Genomic DNA, 25,102 nt, shown 5'->3' with positions numbered 1-25,102 from the left:
TTTTGTGAGAATGATTACATTCAAATGGTGAACATGGAGGAAGTTTATGTTAATCCAAGAGCCTGAAGACAGTACACCAATATCTCTAATCGCCATTATTACGAGTTTTTTTTGTGTCAACATGGTTTTGGATATGCAAATTCAAGAGTTCGGTGATCGTTTTAATGAAGTCAGTTCCGAATTGCTCATTTGTCATCGAATTGCTCATTTGTGTGACAGGTTTGAATCCACATGATTCATTTTGTGACTTTGACCCATCAAAGTTACAGAAGTTGATCGATTTCTATCCAAAGTCAAAGTCAACCCTTTATCTACAAACTAGTCCCAGGACTTGGTATTCGGCGCCAGGAAATTAACCACATATATTCGTAAGAAATATTTTCAATTTATGTTTGAGAAAAATATACTTTTGATGAGATACGTTCTATTTATGAGTTTGATAATTATTATAAAAACGTGTGTGGTTCAAATTTTAGCAAAGATTTCAATCAGAAAGTTAAAAGAAAAAGGCTAAAAATCTGAACATACGTAATATCAATTTGTTCATTGCTTCATTGGTTTTTAGAATGCGAATTAAGCACTCTATAGGGAATAAGTCAACACGCCATATATCTTCAACGCTGCACCTGTATACCCTAAAATAAAATCAGTTGAACACCATCCTCCTTCCCGCATTTTTCAAACACCTTTGAATTGATCACCATCCTCCTTCCGAGTTTTTTCAAACACCTTAATTTGAACTGATCACAATTTTTATAACCCCATTTGAAGTCAACTATATGCTCTCTGCTCTATATAAATAAGCCATTGCTATTGATCAAGCTCACCAAATTAACTAGACATGAAGAAGTCTCAACTTAGTTCTTCAGTTTTGCTCATGGTTCTAAGTTTCTTGTTTTGTGTTTCATGGGCAACGTCCTTATCATCCTCAAGTTCTGGCGATCTAATAAGCTGCCTACTGTCCAAATCCAAGAATGTGACTACCATCTCTCAACTCATTTTCACCCCTGTCAATGCTTCCTTCCTACCCATTTGGCAAGTGGCAGTTCAAAACACCAGGTTCCTTAAGCCCTCCACACGTAGACCATCAGTCATCGTGACACCTATGGAGGAAACCCTTATACAAACATGTGTATACTGCGCCAAGAAACACGGCTACGAGATCAGGATCAGGAGTGGGGGCCATGACTACGAGGGCCTCTCATACACTGCTGATGTTCCCTTTGTTATGCTTGATTTCACCAACATGAGGTCTATAGACGTGGACGTAGCAAAAAGGACTGCTTGGGTCCAAGCAGGCGCTACGCTTGGTGAACTCTACTACAAAATTTCGCGAGAGACCGATACCTTGTATTTCCCGGCAGGTGTTTGCCCAACGGTGGGTGTTGGTGGTTACATGGGCGGTGGTGGCTACGGAAACCTGTTGAGGAAATACGGTACTGCTGCCGATAATGTTCTGGATGCTCGCTTCATGGATGTTGATGGGAATATTCTCGACAGGAAATCAATGGGAGAAGATTTGTTTTGGGCGATCCGAGGAGGTGGTTCTTCAAGTTTCGGAATTGTTCTTGCATGGAAGCTGAGCTTGGTTCCAGTTCCAAAAAAAGTAACCGTCTTTATACTGAATAAAACTTTGGAACAAGGGGCAACCGAAATCTTCCATAAATATCAATACGTTGCACCAAATATCGATAGAAATTTGCACATAAGAACTCAAGTTTTTGCCGAATATATCGGCAACACCACCAAGAAAACCATAAGAATTATGTTTGAAGGAATATATCAGGGCACAACCGACACATTGCTTCCGTTGCTTTCCAGAAAATTTCCAGAGCTCGGTGTTACCCGAGAGATTTGTGAAGAAATTAAAATGGTCCAGTCGACCCTTGTGTTTTGGGGCTTGCCAAGCTCCACCCCGACTCAGATTCTTACGAACCGATCTGCCATTGCCAAGCTGAACAACAAAAGCAAATCAGATAATGTCCGGACACCCATCCCCGTAAGTGGGCTCAGAAAGATATGGAGAAAGCTTATCCAAAACGATGAATCAGCGCTTCTGATGATCAATCCATTTGGCGGAAGGATGGCTGATTTCTCAGAGACTGCAATTCCATATCCTCATAGAGCGGGCGTGTTGTTACAAATTCTCAAGACTGTCGATTTTAACGGTCAACCTTCAGACACAACCCCTACATCCCTCAGGAGGATAGCTTGGCTGCGAAGCTTGGATGCGTTAATGACGCCTTATGTGTCAAACAACCCCAGAGAGGCATATTCCAACTACAATGATCTGGATTTGGGTGTTGGAAGTGCTAACTACGAAGAAGCAAGTGTTTGGGGTGAGAGATACCGGAAGAGGGACAACTTCAAGAAGTTGATTCAAATCAAGGCCAAAGTCGATCCTCACAATTTCTTTAGGCGCCCACAGAGTATTCCTGTTTTCTAAAACCCCCGATCAGCTAAGCGGTTGAAGAAAGACTCAGCAGATGCATTTTATTCTTTTAATTGTTTTCATGAAAAACTAGCAACAATGCTACTTTCTGTCAGTTTCTTTTCCTAGTGTATATCATCTCCATGCTAACAAAGATGTCTAAAAGCATGTGGTCAAATTCTAATTATGAATTTATCCAACAAATACATTGTCTTATTAAGACATTTTATATCATATTTCTTTCTTATACTTCCTCTTGTCTAAAAATATGTTTTTGATTAAAATAGTTTGGGTCAATACAACTTTAGACTTGGGATACGTACTATGAAAAACAAAACAAAGAAAAAAAAAGAGGTTAAATGTATCATTCCGACGGCCTACACCGAACCCGCCGTAGAGTTATCATGTGGGGGTAAATCCTCAAACATTATGATCAATATTTTGGCAGGACAATAACTTTAAAACATTAACCTTATTTTTGAATTTTCACAGCTAAATCTTTCTAAACGTATAAAATCTATAAGATATTATATAAACTTTTATTTAGAATGGTTGGCCACCAAATTTTTAGTATGTGAGATTCAAACCCACAACAACTTTGTTTGGAATGCTTAATTCTCGAATAATAGTATATGTGGGATCCTTGCATTTACGTTGATATAGAGTTTCCCATATATGGTATAAGACTATAAGTTGGGGAACATAAATGCATGGGATGGTGGTGCTAATGAAGCCAAATATTATACATAACAGCATGAATAAATTACTTAATTAAGCAAGTATAATAATTTTTGATGGCATAAATAACATGAGTAATTTTTGTTCGTTTGACATTTACTTTTAAATAAAAATTGATTTGATCAAAAGTGGCATCTTTGAAGAAAAAGTTAGTTAAATTGTCCGTAACTTTACGCGATCCATATTTACTTATTATATATTCTTTTATTTAAATAAGAATTGACGTGACTATCCAAATAACAACATTCTTTAGTCAACCTTGTAGTTGTTAATTTGAACAAATTAAATTTAAATAGTAGAATGCATGCGACCAAGCATTCTGATCCCACTAGCTAGAAATAGTCAATTAGGCAATACATATGATGCGCTCATTCCTTTTTATAGATTCCATTTCAATAGGAAAACTTGTGTCTTGAAGGTATGAGATGACTAATTATATCTTGGTTAAGTTGGTCTGGTTAAATATTTTTGAATAAAAGTTAAAAGTATATTACTTTGTTAACGAGAAGCATCGTGTTGCAATTACTAGTCATGTGGGCTGAGATCGATCGGAATCAAGAATCAGAAGACTAGACGTGTTTATGTTTCTTGCGTGCCTAAAGATTTGGTAATTGTGGACCTTCTCCTCGATATCTAAATCACATAATTACAAATATAATAAAACTTTTAAAAGAACCGGCCATAGGCAGGCTATACACTAACACCTGCGATAGTTTGATCAGGAGAGGAGACATTTTCAAATGTTCAAACTTAATTAGAAATCAATGAATAGAGAATTCAATACACCAATCATGAAGATTTCCACCTATTTTGAGCTTGACGGAATTTAGGTTAATGTGGTCGTAAAAAATAAATGCAGTCTCTATGTATTTAGAGTATTTAGTGTGCGAGTGTTGAACCGAATTAGATGTAATGTACATGTCAATAATGTTGCCTCAATAAACAATTGTAGCTTTAGGAGGTGGGATGTAACCTCCTAATTCTCGTTAGAAATTTCAGAAACTAGCATTAATTAATATTAATAATATTATAATTATGGATAAAAACTCTAAAGAGCTTTTAATGAATACAACGAATGAAAGGCATTCGATAAATTTTAAGAAATAAAATAATAAATGTGAAAATAAAATAATAATAATAATAATAATAATAATAATAATAATAATAATAATAATAATAATAATAATAAATTTAAGGTAAGGGGTTGAATGTGACAAGTTGTAAATATGTCTTTAGTCAAGAAATTTGTTTTCTGGGTAGATAGTGTCGTTATGGGAGAATTAGGGATGAAATTGTAATACCTGTATTTATCTCTTGGAAATCGTCGGGAGAGAATTGGGCACTTTTCTTGTGACCGACTCCAATTTATGTATGCCCTGAAGAGCTCCACTCAAGCACCATAGTTTTTGATCGTTTGTGCCAAGAATCAGTATCAAGAAAAAAGAAAAAAAATAATAAAAGAATGCAACGAAGGGATTTTGAAGAAGAGTGAGTCAAGATCTTCATCGGCGATAGTTACCGGAGGAGGAAGGTACTGACGGGTAAAGATCGTAATCTAACCTTATTAAGTATCAAATAATCTCATTTCCACTTTCTTTTCTTTTTCTTTTGGCTACCGGGAATAGCCACCACTACTTCCGCAACCACGATCGTCGACGTGTTCCTTCTGCCACTAACAGCCCCCAAAGAGTGGGTGTGTTTGGGGGGTGCATTTACTTCCTACCATTGGCCCTTCGATTTCTATTGTTTTGTGAAGTTGGTTGTCGATTGTCGCCCTTAACCACCAGCTACCTCCTACTGCCGATGTGTGTGTGTGTGTGTTTGTTTCAGCCACCATAGGCCACCCTGCAAATGCGCTTATGGTTGTATTACTTTTGATGGTTCACAAATGAATGTAAAAGCATTATTTTCCAATTATTCCACTTATACTTAATCAACATCATTATTTGTTTTGGGGTAGTTTGACCATTATTGACCACCACAACACCACCATCCGACCACCAATAGGTGGTAGTTTTATGAGGGACTCGATTTTTAATACATTTGGTGTCATAAGGAGCGTAATGGGTTGTAACTTAACCCTAATAAGATGATTTTTTATGTCAAGTTCCTAACTCTAAATGCTCATTAAGCCAAGAATCAAGACATTTGGGTTAAGTTGAATTACATATATTGATAGCCTAATAAGTAACCATTAATTATGATAAAAGTTTTAAAGATAAAGCTTAATCATTAAGTCCTTCATGGGACACCTAAAGTGACCTAAAGGTAAATATGATCAATTTCACTGAATCTATCCTCAAACTTCTAAAAATCGTACAAGAATATCGAAAGCTCCAAAAATCATAAATTTTAGTCTTCTGGAAAGTTTGATGAGTCTAGTTTCTCTAAAATTTGAATTAAATTACCAAATTCCAACTTCTTGTAGGGTATAATTCACAATCTTCTGAAACTGGTATGTATTGTCACATATTTCATAAGTTGTCTTTCAAAAATTATAATAAATTCATTAGAACTCCGAATATCAAATTTTCATGGTGTGTAGTTAGATATAGATGTCTAATTTGCTCCATATCATGGGCAAGATGAAATTCCTAGTGCTACTAACATCGGTTTTCACCATAACCAAACCGGTCCATGTATGTTTATCTAAGAATCATTCCATGCTACCATATCTTGACTTTTATATGCATGTGACATTATTTTCACAATGTCTTCCATTGACCTTCTTTAATAGTAAGTTCAATAGTGAATTTACTATGATAGACATTGCTATGATATACCGACTAAACGACGATATAAACTACGATAATCTATCAAGGTGCCTATCGAATCCAATTTTTGAACTATTTCGAATGGAGTTATGGGATTTTATTGTACTATAATAACACACATAGAATCTCTGTTCTATACTTTTGTTGATATAAAAATTTCCGTATAGGTGAATAAACAGGAGATGCCTAAAATATAATTTAAGTGTAGCAAGGTCTATTATATCAAATTCACTATTGAACTAACTATTAAAGAAGCTCGATGGAAGACATTGTGAAAATAATGTCATGTGCATATAGAAGTTGGTATGTGATGGAATTAAATGATTCTTAGATAAACATAGATGAATCAGTTTGCTTATGGTGAAAACCGATGTTAGTATCATGTTGATGAAATCATGCTTTCGGGGCCTATTTAAGACAACATAATAGTTTCTAAAGGTATCAGATATGATTCAGATATATACTTGATATCCCCGAAAACATGGTGGTCGATGCATGTACATTGCCACCTTCATGTGGTCGTGTACAAATGGTTTCTTGTAGGCATGAGCAAACGGACCGAACCGGCCGGAACCGGCCCGACCCGGGAACCGGCTTTGGCCAAAATCAAGAACCGAACCGGCCCGGCGGTTCTACCTGTTCCGGGTTTTACCGGGTTTTCGATTTTGGAACCGGTTTGATTTGACACGCTTCCTTGCGGGGCTTGTAACTCATTCAAATTTTAACCAAATCAAGCGTTTTTATAGTCTAAACTTAACTGCAAAACCTAACTATGTGTAGGAAAAAGATTCAGGGCAAACAAAACTTAAATTAATTGAGTTATGCTCGTTTGAACAACAAAGTTAGATTATGTTTAATTGTTGTAACATAAAAAAAATTCTGATTTGACACCCTTCCTTGCTGGGCTTGTAACTCATTCAATTTAAAACCAAATCAAGCGTTTTTATAGTCTAAAATTAACTACAAAATATAAACTACGTGTAGGAAAAAGATTCAGGTCAAAAAAACTTTAATTGAGTGAGTTATGAACATTTGAACAACAATGTCAGATTATGTTTAATTGTTGTAACATAAAAAAAAATTCTGATTTGACACCCTTCCTTGCGGGGCTTGTAACTCATTCAATTTTTAACCAAATCAAGCGTTTTTATAGTCTAAACTTAACTACAAATCCTAATCTACATGTAGGAAAAAGATTCATGTCAAAACAAGTTAAATTAAGTGATTTATACACATTTGAACAACAAAGTCAGATTACATTTAATTGCTGAAACATAAAAAAAATTCTTATTTGACACCCTTACTTGCGGGACTTGTAACTCATTCCATTTTTAACCAAATCAAGCGTTTTTGTAGTCTAAATTTAACTACAAATCATAATCTACATGTAGGAAAAAGATCTAGGTCAAAAAAATTTAAATTGTGTGAGTTATGCAACTTTCAAAATTTGAGTGAGTTATCTGGTCCGGTTCCCGGTTTTGGGCTGGTCCCAACGACCGGTTCTTACCGGGTTCCGGTTCCAAAAATTGAAGAGATTATAGTAGCGGTCCCACCCGACCGGTTCCATCGGGTTCTGGTCCCGGTACCGGTTCCGGCTGGTTCCCCGGTCCATATGCTCATCCCTAGTTTCTTCACATCTAGCAGTAGTGGCAAATTCAATGTATGGGAAGGGGGGGTGCATGGACCCCACTAAAAAGTGGGCCCCACCAGGAATACATATTAAAAAAAAAAAAAAAAAACTCAGCTTATGGTCCCCACTCACAATAGATTTGTCCCCACTACTCCCACTCATCCTCACTTCTCTCTCTTCTGATTTTTCACTCCCAATTTTTCACTTCTTTCTTTATAGTTTTGGCCTAGCATACCAAATGCACTGAGTAGTAACAAAGTTAAACACTCCACAGCCATTGGAATTTAGTACTCCACAACCGTCGACATCGTCTTCAATCGCCGCAACCTATCACTGCTGCATAACACCGCTGCAGCGCTGCCAACGCAGTGACAGACTTCGCTCACTACTTGCTGAGCAACACCATCTACCGTCGCGCGCAACCGGACTACCATCGTCTGATTTTGTTCGCCACCATCATTGTAAGTTTATTCCCTTTATTTAGTTTGATTTTCCCAAATGGGTTTGATTTGATGAACTGATTTGAATGGTTTTTGAATTCTGATTTGAGATTTTTGATTTGTAAACTGATTTTATTTTGATTTAACACTCTCAAAAAATAAATTTGTGTTATGGATTTGTTAGTTTGGCTTGGTTTGCTTTTGATATAGGGAAACGAACTAAGCTTAACAAAGATGGAAAAAATTAATTTTCTTTAACTGTTTTTTTTAATGGTCTTTTCTAATTTAGTGCTTTGTATTTGTTTAATGTTTAATGGTTTTGGTAATTGTGTTTAACATTGTTTAATGTTTTTTTGTTTAAACCAATAACAGGTGTAATGGAAAGATTTTACAGTAGAACATTCACATTAGGACCATCTTCAGCTGAAATTCCCCAACCTACTTTTATTCCACCAATACCGAGTGAAATTTATTCAAGTGACATTCTTTGGGATCCGGCTGATAGGAAATTTTTTTCAGATTATCACCCTAATTAAAGAGACAATATAAGACGAAACTATTTGATTAAAGGACCATGTCAACCGCGTCTTAAAAAATACCGTGTATGAATGTTTGGAAATAAGGAAGACGTTTTAATCCCGCAATAAGTTTGGTGAAATCAACCACTGCAACATTAAAAAATATGTGAAATGATGGGTTTGATGCACTTATATTGGATATCACCTCTTTTTGTGAGAATAATAACAATCTAATGGTGAACATGGAGGAAGTTTATGTTAATCCAAGAGCCTGAAGACAGTACACCAATATCTCCAATCGCCATTATTACGAGTTTTTTTGTTTCAACATGGTTTTTGATATGCAAATTCAAGAGGTCGGTGATCGTTTTAATGAAGTCAGTTCCGAATTGCTCACTTGCATGACAGGTTTGAATCCACATGATTCATTTTGTGACTTTGACCTATCAAAGTTACAGAAGTTGATCGGTTTTTATCCACATGATTTTAGCTTTAAAGATAGGTTTAATATTCTAAATGAACTTTCGGTTTACCCCACTTTTATGCAACAAGATGCAAGATTTGCTACTTTGAAGAGTATATTCGACCTTGCCAAACTGATGGTGGAAAGCAATATGCATCTTAACTTTCCTTTGGTTTACCGGTTATTGAAGTTTTCATTGCTTTTGCCGGTTGCAACCGCAACGGTGGAGAGAAGTTTTACGGCGATGAAGCTTGTCAAGTTAGATTTGAGGAATCGGATTCCGGATGTATTTTTAAATGATTGTGAAATTTGCGCACTTGAAAGAGAGGAATTTTCCAAGGTGACCAATGAAAGTATTATCAAACGTTTCTTAGTTATGTCCCCTCGTAGATTTCAATTGTCAAATGACATTTAGCTGAATGATTTAATGTTATTCTACTTTTAAGTATTTATTATTATTATTATTAATTTACATAGTCAACGGACAACAATGCACCCCACTTGACTTCCGGGCGGGATCCGCCACTTTCTAGCAGATAGACAGGCTGTTATATTGCTGATAATGTGTTTTTTTTTAATTGACAACTAGCCTGAATGTCTCGTCACAATAGATTGGTCCCCACTACACCCACTCATCCTCTCTTCTCTCTCTTCTGATTTTCCACTCCCAATTTTTCACTTCTTTCTTTATAGTTTTGACTTAGCATACCAAATGCACTGAGTAGTAAAAAAACATTAAACACTCTACAGCCACCGGAATTTAGTACTCCACAGCCGCTGGCATCGTCTTCAATTGCCGCAACTTATCACTGCTGCACAACACCGCTGCAGCGCTGCCAACGCAGTGACAGACTTCGCTCACTACTTGCTGAGCAACACCATCTACCGTCGCTCGCAAACGGACCACCATCGTCTGATTTCTCTCGCCGTCATCGTTGTAAGTTTATTCCCTTTATTTAGTTTGATTTTCCCAAATGGGTTTGATTTGATGAACTGATTTGAATGGTTTATGAATTCTGATTTGGGATTTTTGATTTGTAAACTGATTTTATTTTAATTTAACACTCTCAAAATATTAATTTGTGTTATGGATTTATTAGTTTGGCTTGGTTTGCTTTTGATGGTTAACTGGGACAACAGGGTGGCCTGATTTTTGATGCCTTAGCCTACGAGTTACTGCTGCTGTGAGTTGCTTTGAGAGCGAGTAGGTAGCAGAGAGTAGCATGCGTTCGGAGAGGCATAGAGTACTTGCGATCTGGGATCCAAGGAGGAGGACTTGGGATGAATACGGATGCGGTGTGAAAGGTAGTATTGGGCCCGTACTACTGGAAGCACCGGATCGGTAAGCAGTCCAAGTAAGAATCTTTTGGGTGCTAAGGAACAAGTAGGGGTGAGTGATCGAGTGCGAGTATTCTCGATCAAGTCTCTGATTATTTTGTGCTGTTTTTCAGAGAGACATCATGGTGGGTACGCGCCACAACCCAAGGGGCAGTGGTACCAGTGACGATGAGATACGCATGATCATCCATGAGGAGGTGGCCGCAACCATCCGAGCAGAGATTCCTGAGATGTTTGGGTCCATTAAGACCACCTTGATCGAGACATTTGACGAGCGATACGCTGCTGACACTGAGGCTACTGCTGCCGCCGCCACTGCAGCTATCGCCGCTGCTAGACCTCAGGGAGGTGATTCGTTGTTGTTCCGGGAGTTTAGCAACACGAAGCCACCAGAGTTTGACGGGACTCAGGACCCGATCGCTGCGATGAGGTGGATCTCTGATATCGAGGGTTGTTTCTATACATGTTCGTGTCCAGATCACTTGAGGGTTCAGTTTGCGTTGAACCAGCTTCGCTTGGGGGCGAAGGACTGGTGGAAGTTTGTGTTGGGTTTTGAGCATTCTAACACTCCTATAGTGTACATGCAACCCTAGAAACCTTGGATCTATGTTTTCTATAAATACATGCAAATTTGATTTTCCAAGGTTTACTTCCTATCTAGCATGTTATGGGGAACTTGTAATACAAAACTCAAGGAGAATAACATACCTTTTAGTAGCTTGGATTCCTTGATGACTTTGTGAGCCTAGCACCCCAAATGCGATGCCTTAAATGCTTCACACAACACCACAATACTTGGAATAACCTTGAGAGAAGTTCACTACACCTCAAAATTGGCTAGCCCTCTTTGTTGCTTGTACAAGTGCCGATTTTGCTTGCATAGGGTTCTTTATATAGTTGTGGCACAAGTAGGGTTACACCATGTAAACCCTAATTGTCATGGATTTCCATATTCCATGATCCATGGGTTTATAACCTCCATGGACTATCCATAGAGCACCTTATGGGTTTTAACCCAATCCATACAAACCATGGATCATTAGCCCACTATACAAGAATAGATTATTTACACAATCAACCCCATATATTTAATTAGTTTCTTTTTGATCACTTAATTAATTCTAGATTAATTCTTTGATCAATACTAATTAAATAATATTATTAATATATGAGTACTTATAATATATTAATAACATTAAGTGTCCTTTCTCTCATTTTGGTCTATCCAAGTATTGCAATGCCATGCAACCCAAATGGACCATGCCGGGTCGGATCAAGTACATACCAAATATAGTTATGGACTTAGACACTATATCCAACAGTCTCCCACTTAGATAAGTCTAATAACTATAGTTGCAGATATGACTTCAGAATCCGACTAGCAATCGTAGCTCTTTCAAAGTCTCTTGGAACTAAGATGATGATGATGATGATACGCCATTTAAGATAAGTGATCATATAATCCTCTGCTCTCAAGATATCAGCCGGACAAATACATGGAACAATGTCGTACTTATTGTCCATCAGTTGTTTCTCAATCTCTGATCTGTTTGACATATTAGTAAATTGAACACATCAATTAGGTTCTGACCGGGCCCGGTACATAGGTCAAAACAAAATCATCGAGGGGCCCAGATATCGCTTCTAATCCTAGAAGGAACAGATAAACTTCGACTCATATGTTTGTACTGACTACTTATTGAATTATGCAAAAAAGCACGTTTTATAACATCAAGTTACCAATGCGTTTTCGTACAATCAATGTATAACCAACTCATAGTCAATAACTCATATCTCTAGGTTTGAAGATTTATATGATATTACCGTCTCACGATCACTCGAGATAAATTCCATGATACAAGTGAACGTGGGTTGAGTCCAATACTCAGAACTTATGAGCACTCATGAATGTTGCAGCAACCATTGCTAATTCTAATACACCTTTGACAATATACACACCCAATTCATGACAGTCTTAATTCAATACCTACTTCCAAAGTATGACTGACTGTGGAGAGTTTGAATAATATAATTATCCTGGAAGTCAAAACATGCAAAATTGAAAAAATAGTAAACGATTAACATAAGATAGTAACACTTTACTCATAAATAAACAACAACTTGTATTTAATCATCAAATGTCAATTACATTTTACAAGTTTCAAAACCTATCTAATTATTAAAACTAATATCATCCTTCAGCCCGATGCGCCTTGCATGTTGTAAATGCTTAACCCTACTCAGTCCCTTCGTGAGGGGATCAGCTAGGTTCTCATCTGATGATACCCTCTTAGCCACGAGGAGTCCTTCTTCTATTCGATGTCTAATGAAATGGTATTTTCTGTCAATGTGTCTGGATCTCCCGTGATCCGTTGGTTCCTTAGCTAAGGCAACCGCACTTTCGTTGTCATAGAAAATTTCCATTGGCTCTTTTATAGCTGGTACAACTCCAAGGTCTCCAATGAAGTTCTTTAGCCATATCGCCTCCTTTGCTGCCTCGCTTGCTCCTATATACTCTGATTCGCAAGTTGAATCAGCTACCGTCTCCTGCTTGGAACTTTTCCAAGTAATTGTTCCTCCATTTAGGATAAAGACCCAGCCTGACTGAGAGCGGAAATTATCCATATCAGTTTGAAAGCTAGCATCGCTATATCCTACCACTCTCAAGTCGTCACTGCCACCAAGGGTAAGGACCCAGTCCTTAGTCCTTCACAGATACTTGAGAATGTTATTTACCGGAGTCCAGTGAGCCTTGCCAGGGTTCCCTTGATATCTACTGACCATGCTCAAAGCAAAGGCCACATCAAGGCGAGTACAGGTCATAGCATACATGATTGAGCCCACAGCGGAAGCATATGGTACATGACTCATCTCAGCTATCTCAGCCTCTGTACTCGGACTCTGAGTCTTACTCAGGTTGGCGTTACTCTGAATCGGTAATTCCCCTTTCTTGGAATCCTGCATACTGAACCTCTTCAGTACCTTATCCAAGTAAGTACTCTGACTAAGTCCAATTAGTCTCTTACTCTTATCTCTCAGTATCCTTATCCCTAGGATATCGGCAGCTTCCCCAAGGTCCTTCATAACGAAACACTTCCCAAGCCAAGACTTAACCTCCTGCAAGGTTGGGATGTCATTTCCTATAAGTAGTATGTCATCCACATACAACACCAAAAAGCTAAGTATGCTCCCACTAGCCCTAACATATACACATGACTCATCCTCACTCCTCGAAAAACCAAACTCTTTGACTTTCTCGTCGAAGCAAAGATTCCATCTGCGAGGTGCTTGTTTCAATCCATAGATGGATTTCTCAAGCTTATACACCTTATTAGGGTACTCTGTACTGACAAAACCCTCTGGCTGACTCATGTAAATATCCTCAGCCCACTTTCCATTAAGGAAAGCGGTTTTGACATCCATTTGCCATATTTCATAGTCATGAAATGCAGCAATGGCTAACATAATCCTAATAGACTTAATCTTTGCTACTAGTGAAAAGGTCTCATCATAATCAACTCCCGGAGTTTGAGAATAGCCCTTTCCAACCAGTCGTGCCTTATAAGTGTGTACATTACCATCCATGTCAGTCTTCTTCTTGAAGATCTATTTGCACCCGACTGTCTTACGACCTGGTACATTGTCAACCAAGTTCCAAACTTGATTGTCATACATGGACTGTATCTCGCTGTCCATAGCCTCTTTCCATTTAGCAGCCTCAAGGCCTGCCATGGCTTCCGTGTAGCTGTTAGGTTCATCCAGACTTACCAGTGTACTATCACTGATAAGCGTATCACCTTCCTTAGAGGTATGAGCTCTTCAGTCGGATCAACAGGAGTTTCCTCCTCAGGTTGGTCACTAGGGTTTGAGGTTCCTTCAGCACTTGACTCTTGAATTTCTTCAAGGTCAATTTGCCTCCCGTTGTTTCCTTGGCTTATGAACTCTCTCTCACGAAAGACTCCTCTTGTAGCTACAAAGACCACTTTCTCACTAGGTCTATAGAAGAGGTAACCAAAGGATCTTTGTGGGTAGCCGATGAAAATACACCTCTCACTTTGAGGTTCGATCTTATCATGAGACTCACGCCTCACGAACGGCTCGCAACCCTAAATCTTGATGTGGTCTAAATTTGGAACTTTCCCAGTCTACATCTCATGAGGTGTTTTGGCAATCTTTTTAGTAGGGACTAGATTCAGGATATGGGTGGAAGTCTCTAAGGAATACCCTATAATGAGATTGGTAACGAAGCTCGACTCATCATGGAACGAATCATGTCCAAAAAGGTTCGATTGCGCCTCTCAGCCACACCATTCAGTTGTGGTGTCCTAGGAGGTGTCAATTGTGAGACAATCCCACATTCCTTAAGATAGTCAAGGAACTCGATACTAAGATACTCTCCTCCCCGATCGGATCGGAGCATCTTGATGTTCCTGCCCAGTTGATTCTCCACTTCCTGCTTAAACTCTTTGAATTTCTCAAAGGTTTCTGACTTATGCTTGATTAAATAGATATATCCATATCTACAATAATCATCAGTAAAAGTCACATAATAACGATTAGCATCCCTTGTGGCAGTTTTGAAGGGTCCACACACATCAGTGTGTATTGTTGGGTTTTGAGCATTCTAACACTCTTATGGTGTACATGCAACCCTATAAACCTTGGATCTCTGTTTTCTCTATTATACATGCAAATATTAACTATTCCAAGGTTTCATCCTAACTAGCATATTATGAAGCACCTATAGTACAAAGTTCTAGTTAGATGACATACCTTTTGATGTAGCTTGATGTCTTCAAGCTTTAAGAGCTTAGCCCCAATAGTGTGGAAGCCTCAAATGGAATCACAAATCACCAAAACACCTTGGAAGAACTTGAGAGAATATGTATGCACACTAAAATCGGCCCACTCTTATTTTCACACACTTGTGTCAATTTTGTGAGCCAAGGACCCCTTTATATATTATGGAGGATTAGGTTTACATCCATGTAAACCCTAATACCCATGACCTTTCATTTACATAGGATCCATGGGTTAAAAGCTCCATGGACCATCCATGAAAGCTTAGCCCAACCTAAATGAACTTGGCCCATTCCATATATATAAGAGTCCATATTTAATTAGTTCTTTTTTTATCACTTAATTAATTCTAAATTAATTCTTGATCAATACTAATTAAATAATATGATTCCATATTAATATATTAGAACTTATAATATATTAATATAAATCATAAATATACTATTCTCAAAAGACTATCCATATAAATTGTGCCGGTGAAGTGCAACCCAAATGGACCATGCCGGGTCGGGTCAAGTACATACCAAATATAGTTATGGGCTTAGACATTAATCCAACAGTCTCCCACTTGGATAAGTCTAAAAGTATTATTGAGTATGACTTCAAAACCTAACTGGCAATCGTAGCTCTTAAAGCCGCTGTCGAACTCTGACCTTGTCAATGACTTGTCCATTAGATAAGGGATCATATATTCCTCCATTCTAGATATCATATGGACTGAGACATGGATTATAATCATTCTCTCTGTCCATTTGTTGTTTCCCGATTTTCGATTTATGATGACTGACTGATTGAACAAATCAAATCAGTCCTGGCTTGGCCAAGCATTCACATGTGTCATCGCTAAATCAGCGAGGGGCCCACAGATATCGCTTTTATCCCGAAGGTAAAAGGAATGGATAAACTTCGACTCATATGGCTTGTTCTACTACTTGTTGAATCATACACAAAGGCACGTTTTATAACATCGAGTTACCAATGTGTTTTCGTGCAATCAATGTATAACCAACTCATAGTAACAACTCATATCTCTAGGTTTGATGAATATAAGATATTATCGTCTCATGATCACTCGTGATAAAATCCATGAAGTGATTCAAATGAGCGCGGGTTGAATCTAATACTCAGAACTTATGAGCACTCATGAGTGTTGTAGCACCACTTTGTCCACCAACTTGGACCTCTACAAACCAACCCATGACAGCCTTGATTCATATCTACTTCCAACATATGACCGACTGTGGATGGTTTGAATAACTTAATCATTCAGGAAGAGCGACTTAGTTATTCTGGAAGTCAAAACATGCAAAGTGAAACACAAGAATAAATGAATCAAATATGGTATCAAACCCTATGAATATAAATAAACACTTTTATTTATCACCATACTGATTACTCATTATTCATTGTTTCGGTTTTATCAACTTTATACTTGAATTAAAAACACTAGCTGTCCCATGCTCCAAGCATGTACACTATGTTTTTCTTAAACAATAGCTTTGCCATACACCAAGTATGCACTCTATGTTTGTCTATGATCCTTACTTTGTGAAATAAACCAATTGAACATAATTTCAATGATTCTAATTTCACACTCCCAAATCCTTATCGAAAAATGTGAGAATTTCAAATTCCTATCATTTATCGAAATCTGTTTAGATTTTAAACTTATATGCACTGACCCTCCTGTAATGAATATGTACAAAGTCACAAAGACTTGTCAACAGTCATTATAAGGTATTCCAATGGAGATCAACTCCATGGAAACTAAGTCTCATCTTCAAAGTACATTGCTTTGGACATGCTTCTTGCATTAAGTTTTCTAATCTTACACAGATAACTTCCACCTATGGAGACAACTCCATATTCTCATTTTGACTATCACTTCTGAATAAGAGATGCCTCTTTTCAGAATATGTCAATATGGTCCTTCTAAAGTTAGCACTATACTTCCAACTGTCCCTGAGCAACCAATCTTTGGTAAACCTCAGATTGTCCTCGACAATTGCTTAATCATTTTAGTCATATCCAATTATAGACCTTTTCCCTTCTTAATGCCTCTGGGCATTTGGAAAAATTTAGAAATGACAAATATTATAGCACATGCAATCGATCCTGTACCCAAAGCAAATGGTACACGATTCATGATGTCTCACATAAAGACATGATTCTAGACCAGTCTTTTGCTACAATATTTTTATTTGCCAGGTTTTCAAAATTTGACTATGAAGAGGGATGCCGTAATCATAATCAAATTTTAAGAACACAATATATAGAATTTCCTTAAGTTGAACCAATCCAACATGAAATTCATATATATATTCTTGACTAAAGATGATTAAGGTCTCAATCTAAGCCTTTAGAACTGAAATGAAGTATATCCTCTCCCTTAATTATAGCAAAACAACTTTTTCAATCCCTGCAGCCTCACGAATTGAAACTTTTGTTTTCTATAATTAACATTGCTAACTTGCAACACTAACAATAATTATCATGCTTCCACTAACATGATGATTATTAGCATAACACTTATGCTCCCACTAGCTTTGACATGTACTCAAAAATCAGCTGGACTTCTAGAAATCAATACTTTATTGATTTTCTTACCAAAGTTCAGATTTCTGATACGAGATGCTTTGATAAAACTTTATCAAAATCATACACCTTTCCTTAGATAGCATGCATGTGTGTCTAAACAATTTCAGAACTATGAAAAGGGATGCCGTAATCATAGTCTCAATTGTTTAGACCTTTTGCCATCTGCTTCAAATCTACTTGGTGGAAGTGTTTCCTCACCATCATTTTCATGAATCGGAGAGAAACCTTATGACCCTTAGATTTTATGGTGTATGTGTTCTTATCCATGTGAATCGTCAAAACCATAGTCACAAGACAAGGATAATGACAAATCCAAACTCATATGGACTGAACTAATGCAATCTTAACTTCTTGCCACCTGGCAGTACAGGGCCTGCCATTGCTTCCAAGTTGTTATGCAACCAATTGAGAACTTTCAGAACTCCTATGCAAATCCAACTTTAACTGGAATGGGCACAGAATATATCAACACGATAGGTTATAAACCTCAAGTCGTGTGCTAGTGAAGAACCTCAGGTTTTATTCTTGATTAGTTCTTGAAATTCTTTTAGGATCTTTAAGACTCCCACTATCCTCTTGACATATAAGACTATCTTGCCAAATATTCAAGAGATAGTGCGGATTCTTTATCAAGACAAACACTTCACACAATTGGCCTTAGTTGGTCTTTGTTTTATCCAAAACATCACAACTTACCAATTTCAAATGTACAAGAGTAGGACAGTTTTACTCTTACATTTGACAAGTGTTTTAAACCTTTCTTTAAGATATGTCACTCAAGTTACAATCTTGGAGTATGACTCTCAGAATTGTTTTGGAACGAAGTATGACTCATCTTCCTGATCTACCCATTTCAACAATTCATGACTCTTCTTCTTAGTCATAAGAATGCACTAAGATGACCTTTAGAGGACTAATTGTGATATGATTTCTAAATCATTAAGATGATCACAAACATGATACTAAAGTACTCTCCCATCTTTTCAGATTTGAGAAACTTTTATCTTTCTGCCTAATTTGATTCTTCCCATTCGTTCTGCCATACATTGAGACTTTCCCAATGTTTCAGAATTATAATTAAACTTGTAAGTATAACCATATTTACTAAACTTTAGTAAATCAAATAGTCTTAACGAGCTTTGAGGTGGACATGACAAATGCACAAGAATGTGTACTCGATCCCTTTAGTCCTTCACTTGACTCACACATCCATGTGAACAAGTAATTAGTCTTGATTTTCCAATGCTTGAAATTTCTCATTCATCATACTATTCAACTTGCATGATTCCAAGTTTCGATCCAATTGAAACTTGGGTGATGAGGAACTTTCCTGATTTGGTAAATTTAGACACTACCACAAATGAAAGAATCAAATCCATTTTCCAATATTGCTGTCAGTGGAATCATATAAGCAACAATTTTCCACAAATGCCATTGTAAGGATACTTCAAATAAACAAAATTAAGCAATTTTCTTTTATTTTAAAACTTTGCGGAAAAACTTATCCTTACAATCCACATGGAAAATTGTTGTTATCTATTCCTTAGCAATATATCATAACTTCTTAAGCAACTGCTCAAAATTCTGATGCGATCGAAATCCACCTTCGCGATCAGAATCAGCATATACTTCCTTTAAGATTTCTCTCTATTCTTTGATTCTTAAAACATCAACATGTGACCCAGTCACATCATGTAATGAGGATCTCAGAATAGAACTTAATAGAGTTAGATAATGGGCTCTACCTGATGTAGAGTCAAACTTATTGAGTTTAACATCCTTAGGTAAATTTGGCAGCTTTGCAATCAACGCCCCTTCCTTTGACAAAATAAACATATGGACCCTTTGGTAATGGGACTATCTTAGACTTAGCCTTTCTCTTTACCATTTGGTCAATCGGGTTGACTATGGCCAATCCATTTCCATTGGGAAGAGAATGCTTTTTCTGGATTTCCAGTCTCACCATTGTCACTGTCCATAAAGTTTTTGGGAAGTTGATCTTCTAATCAAATTTGCTTCACTATCGTTCCAAATCATTGCTGATTCAGCAGCACCAAGCAAATAGATATGATCATTAAGGTTCATGTCATAGTCTGTTTCATAGTAGTCCCAAAGGAACTCACTATGTGGCTTAGAAAGTGATTGAACATCCAACTTTCTCAAGACTTTGACACCCAACTCTCCCGACTTGTCAATATGTGACTTCATCTCTAAGATGTGATCACACATAGACCTTGCTTGCCATTAGGGCTTGAGTGACCTTGAACTTGTGGGTTAGGGAGAATAATTGGAGGAGGTGGAGGAAGAGAAGTATGAATTCCATGAGCCAAACTCGGGAAGTCATATTCATTAGGAAAGCTTGGTTTGGGAAGATCATTGTTGTCTAAACCAGACATCAACAATGGGAGAAATTCACGTAAAGTTGATTTAAGTCCTTAATATAACACCCAATATGATATATTAAGGCTAGGACCCAACAAACTATTTTATAACTTGGAAGAGGGATGCCGTAATCCAAGCTATAAAATATTTGAAGGTAGGTGAATGACGATTCACCAATTTCCACCAAGATAAACGAAATGTATTATTAGGTTTTAATTGGTTTTGAAACTCCTAGATTCTTTTGAGATTCATTGAACTTTTCAATGGCATGTTTCAATCTCGAGTGTGCCCTTCAGGTTTTGTGACTGGGATGCCGAGGATCACAAAACAAGGTGTGAAGTAACCATGCAAATATACTTGGTACCCTTAATATTTACCCCTCAATCGATGTGCCGATTAACCACACACGCTCCAACGATACTATGATAAACATTAAGTTACCCTTTGCCTACCTTGTTAAGTCCAGGTTAGTGTACCGGTTAACCACACACGCTCCACTAACAGCTTAAACAAAGTGCAAAGTGTAATTTCATGGATTAGCACCTTATTCACATTTTCCTAAGTAACTAAGATTGGGAATTTATAAGTGTTTAGTTACTTAGTATTTATCATTATACTTATAATGAAGGGAGAATTATAGTCCTTGTCCTACCTGTTCGGCTAACGACCCTCCACCGGTCAAGGAAGCGGTGAGTGAGAGTGGACACCCATTAAACTGCCATTTTATAGGCAGTAACCTTATACCCCCCTTATAGACCGGCTTCGTGAATGAGACCTACTAATGGTAAGACGACTTGCTCTTATACATATAATATATTAAACTTTTAATATTATAATAGTATAAGGGTGTATTTTAGACATTTAAAGTACTTGGTGGTTTAATCTATTAATTAAACTAGACTTTTAATTTAATTAAACTCAAACCATATATTTATGGATTAATAATACTCTTTTAATTAAACGCTTTAATTAACTATTAATAAAGTCCATAAGAGTTAATTTGAACTATTCAACAAAACATCATAATTCCAATTATTAAACTCAAAATTAATACCATTTAATTAATTGTTTAAGTTATGAACCCAAGAGTTTTAGAATTCAATTCTTTTTTTCATAAAAAACTTTTCTCAAATTCCAAAACTTGAGGGCAAGTTTTGTAATTCTTGAAAACCTTTGAATTCCATAACTTATGGAATTAATGGTTATTTATGATGAAACTTTCCATGTTCCATAACTTAAGAACAAGTTATGGAATTCTTTAAAACATTAACACCAAATTTTGTAACTCCATAAAAACTTTGAATCAAATTTTTTTTTTTAAAAAAAAAAACTTTCATATCCATAACTTATGGAAGTTTCAAAAACCCTTAAGATCACAACTTTAAAAAAAAACTTTTGAGCTCTAAAATTTTATGACAAAATATGTAACTCCTTAAAACATTTAGATCAAACTTTTAAAACTAATAAAATAATCATATCATTTTATCTTTTACTAAATTTGACCTAATTCAACTCATATAACAAATGATTCAAATTTTACAAATAATTCGTTTTTCACAAAACAAGTAATTATCTTAAAATTTGACAAACGTCATGTTTTTTTTCCCTTTTTTTTCCAACTTGAAAATAAAACATTTGCATCAATATAATAGAAAACAACCCATGTCTCTGATACCACTGTTGGGTTTTGAGCATTCTAACACTCTTATGGTGTACATGCAACCCTATAAACCTTGGATCTCTGTTTTCTCTATTATACATGCAAATATTAACTATTCCAAGGTTTCATCCTAACTAGCATATTATGAAGCACCTATACTACAAAGTTCTAGTTAGATGACATACCTTTTGATGTAGCTTGATGTCTTCAAGCTTTAAGAGCTTAGCCCCAATAGTGTGGAAGCCTCAAATGGAATCACAAATCACCAAAACACCTTGGAAGAACTTGAGAGAATATGTATGCACACTAAAATCGGCCCACTCTTATTTTCACACACTTGTGTCAATTTTGTGAGCCAAGGACCCCTTTATATATTATGGAGGATTAGGGTTACATCCATGTAAACCCTAATACCCATGACCTTTCATTTACATAGGATCCATGGGTTAAAAGCTCCATGGACCATCCATGAAAGCTTAGCCCAACCTAAATGAACTTGGCCCATTCCATATATATAAGAGTCCATATTTAATTAGTTCTTTTTGATCACTTAATTAACTCTAAATTAATTCTTGATCAATACTAATTAAATAATATGATTCCATATTAATATATTAGAACTTATAATATATTAATATAAATCATAAATATACTATTCTCAAAAGACTATCCATATAAATTGTGCCGGTGAAGTGCAACCCAAATGGACCATGCCGGGTCGGGTCAAGTACATACCAAATATAGTTATGGACTTAGACATTAATCCAACATGTATGAGGTCCAACAAACCCTCACCCCTCTCACAAGAACCAGTGAAGGGTGACTTTGTCATTTTTCCAAGTAAACAAGATTCGCAACTATCATCCGACTTTAGGTCAAATGATTCCAAACTCCAGCCTTTTGGAGTTGGCCTATGCGCTTCTTGTTAACATGTCCAAGACGATAATGCCATAAGTATGCTTTGTCTAAGCTATTTGAAGAATCAATACACAACACATTATTTCCTAGATTATCTACAACATTCACAGCTTCATATACACTATCACAAGGTAATGCTTTAAAGTAAAATACATCATTGTAATAAACGTTAATAGCACCATTATCATTATCAAATGAAAAGGAAAAACCTTGTTTGTACAAGCCATGAAAGGAAATAATATTTCTCGCCATTTGAAACGAGTAACAACATTTATTCAAATCTAACATTAACCCATTATTAAGCAATAAAGAATAAACTCCTATCTTGGTAACATGTGATGCTTTCCTATTCCCCACAATTAAGTTTATCTTCCCGTGCTCCACTTTCTCACTTCTTCTTAGGCCCTGCAAATCAGTACAAATGTGAATACCACAACCTGTATCAAGCACCCAAGAGTTAGTATGTAATGAGTTTTTAGACAATATAGTGTAAATACCTGCATGGGTGGGTTTAACTTTCCCATCCTTTACATCCTGCAAGTATTTAGGGCAGCTTCGCTTCCAGTGCCCCTTTTCCTGGCAGTAGAAGGATTGTGCTTCCTTTGGGTTTGAAGAAGGAGGAATGGAACCTTTCTTGGTTCCACTTGAAGAGGAGCCATCAAGAGACTTTCCCTTGGTACCCTTCGAAGGGGTCTTTCTCTTCTTCCCCTTTCCCTGCCCAATTGCCAAGAGAGGAGCAGTAGTAGGAGTAGGAATAACTCCTGATTTACTTTTAAGGCCACTTTCAGCGGTCCTTATAACTCCTTGAAGCTTACTTAGTGTGACTTCCTCCTTGTTCATATGATAAGTCATACGAAACTGATCATAACTTGTAGGTAAGGAACGGAGAATGATGTCAATCGCCATGTCCTCAGGAAAGTCCATTTGATAAGTGGTTTAATCCCATAAACCGTTCTCTTTGTATTACTGTTTTGTATTTGTATTCCTTTCTGAAAACTTGTATTTGAGAGTGTGCCTGGCTCCACCAGGTGTTAATGAAAACTGTATTAAACCATTGTATTTTGTATTCTATAAACTGGTACTTTGAAGGTGTACTTTCGTTTATTTGTTTATACACTTAACGTATTGTTAATATCTTTTTAATAAGTAGTTATTATAACCATACTATGACGGATGGCCTGAAACAAACACTTTGTGGGCGTTTAGACTGGTGATAACAATTGTCACTCATCGGCGTGTATGCCGGACTGTAGCTAGCAGCCTGAGTGCGGGGTTGTCAATCCCGATATAGATCTACACACACTTGTTTCGATCCCCGACTGGAGATTCTGGTTATAATGTCAGGACTTTCCTATGTTGTCTAAAATGAATTAAACAACCTGAATATAGAGTCTCATAAAAAGCATATTAAACGTTACATGTATATTAGTTTTGAAAACCCAATCATTCTGAAATAATGATTGACAATATATTCTTGAATCAAAACCCTAATTTCTTGTAAAATAGTGTATTCTAGTATACTTAAATCATGAATTATTACCTCGTGTTTGCTAACTCTAGTACTCTGTATAGTACCATTGCTAATGCAAACGCGGAATTATGTATTATTACCTCGTGTTTGCTAACTCTGGTACTCTGTATAGTACCATTGCTAATGCAAACTCGGCAGGATGTATTATTACCTCTTGTTTGCTAATTCAGGCACTCTGTATAGTAACTTTGCTAATGCAAACCCGACATTACCACATGTTTGCTAACCCTGGTACTCTGTATAGTACCTTTGTTAATGCAAACTAGGTATGATGTATCTTTACTTCTTTAATATGTTGTTCGTATATTAAAGGTATTATACATATCTTGGTATAGTTGAATGAATTTTGGTAATTTCCTTGGGAAGTATACAGTCGTGAATCATACTTGTATATTTAGTTTTGAATCATAAGTTATACCTATTATAATTTATATGTTCTATCTGATTAGCAAGAATTCTCATGGAATATCAGCTTTGCTCAGCCTGATACAAAGGTAATGATACTAAAAGGAGTAACCTTTTAGACTCACATATGTATAATATATATATATATATATATATATATATATATATATATATATATATATATATATATATATATATATATATATATAATTAAGAAGGAAACGACATTCGGACAAATAACACAACCTTAATTCCACATCCAAACAAGGAAAAGGATATAAGATAATTCATTAGTCCTAAGCCCTTCAAGTCTTATTTATATATTTATACATATATAAACATGATTTTGGCATTTATAATTTGAAATAGTTTATAGAACATTTTTCAAAGAATTTAACATGGCTTTACGTTATTTTGGAAGTATTTGGTAATTCTTAAAAGCATACGGAAACTTTCTGTGTGATTATTATCACACA

The 25,102-nt window shown here is 36.4% G+C and overlaps 2 protein-coding genes and 1 pseudogene across 2 annotated transcripts in view; all 3 read left to right on the top strand.

The window, feature by feature from the left end:
- Window positions 1–780: 780 nt before the first annotated feature.
- On the top strand, window positions 781–2,613 carry LOC145165938 (tetrahydroberberine oxidase pseudogene; annotated as a pseudogene).
- Window positions 2,614–8,860: 6,247 nt separating this feature from the next.
- LOC145163644 (uncharacterized) lies at window positions 8,861–9,409 on the top strand. The gene has a single exon (XM_079082456.1). The coding sequence runs from the start codon at window positions 8,861–8,863 to the stop codon at window positions 9,407–9,409; it is 549 nt and encodes a 182-aa protein (XP_078938582.1).
- Window positions 9,410–10,562: 1,153 nt separating this feature from the next.
- LOC145163643 (uncharacterized) overlaps window positions 10,563–25,102 on the top strand; it is a 35,480-nt gene continuing 20,940 nt past the window's right edge. The window contains exon 1 of the mRNA XM_079082455.1: window positions 10,563–10,680. Coding sequence (XP_078938581.1) covers window positions 10,563–10,680 — 118 coding nt within the window. The remainder of the gene's footprint in view (window positions 10,681–25,102) is intronic.

Source organism: Lactuca virosa, chromosome 3 (genome assembly GCF_052849685.1).
Source record: "Lactuca virosa cultivar CGN04683 chromosome 3, Lactuca_virosa_CGN04683_v6, whole genome shotgun sequence".
Classification (NCBI taxonomy): domain Eukaryota; kingdom Viridiplantae; phylum Streptophyta; class Magnoliopsida; order Asterales; family Asteraceae; genus Lactuca; species Lactuca virosa.
Note: the sequence above shows the minus strand (reverse complement) of the source record. Positions and strands in the feature narration are given on the sequence as shown.

What these genes read in the sequence shown, in the direction of transcription:
- LOC145163644 (XM_079082456.1), top strand. Translation starts at nt 8,861, where the DNA reads ATGGTTTTTGATATGCAAATTCAAGAGGTCGGTGATCGTTTTAATGAA.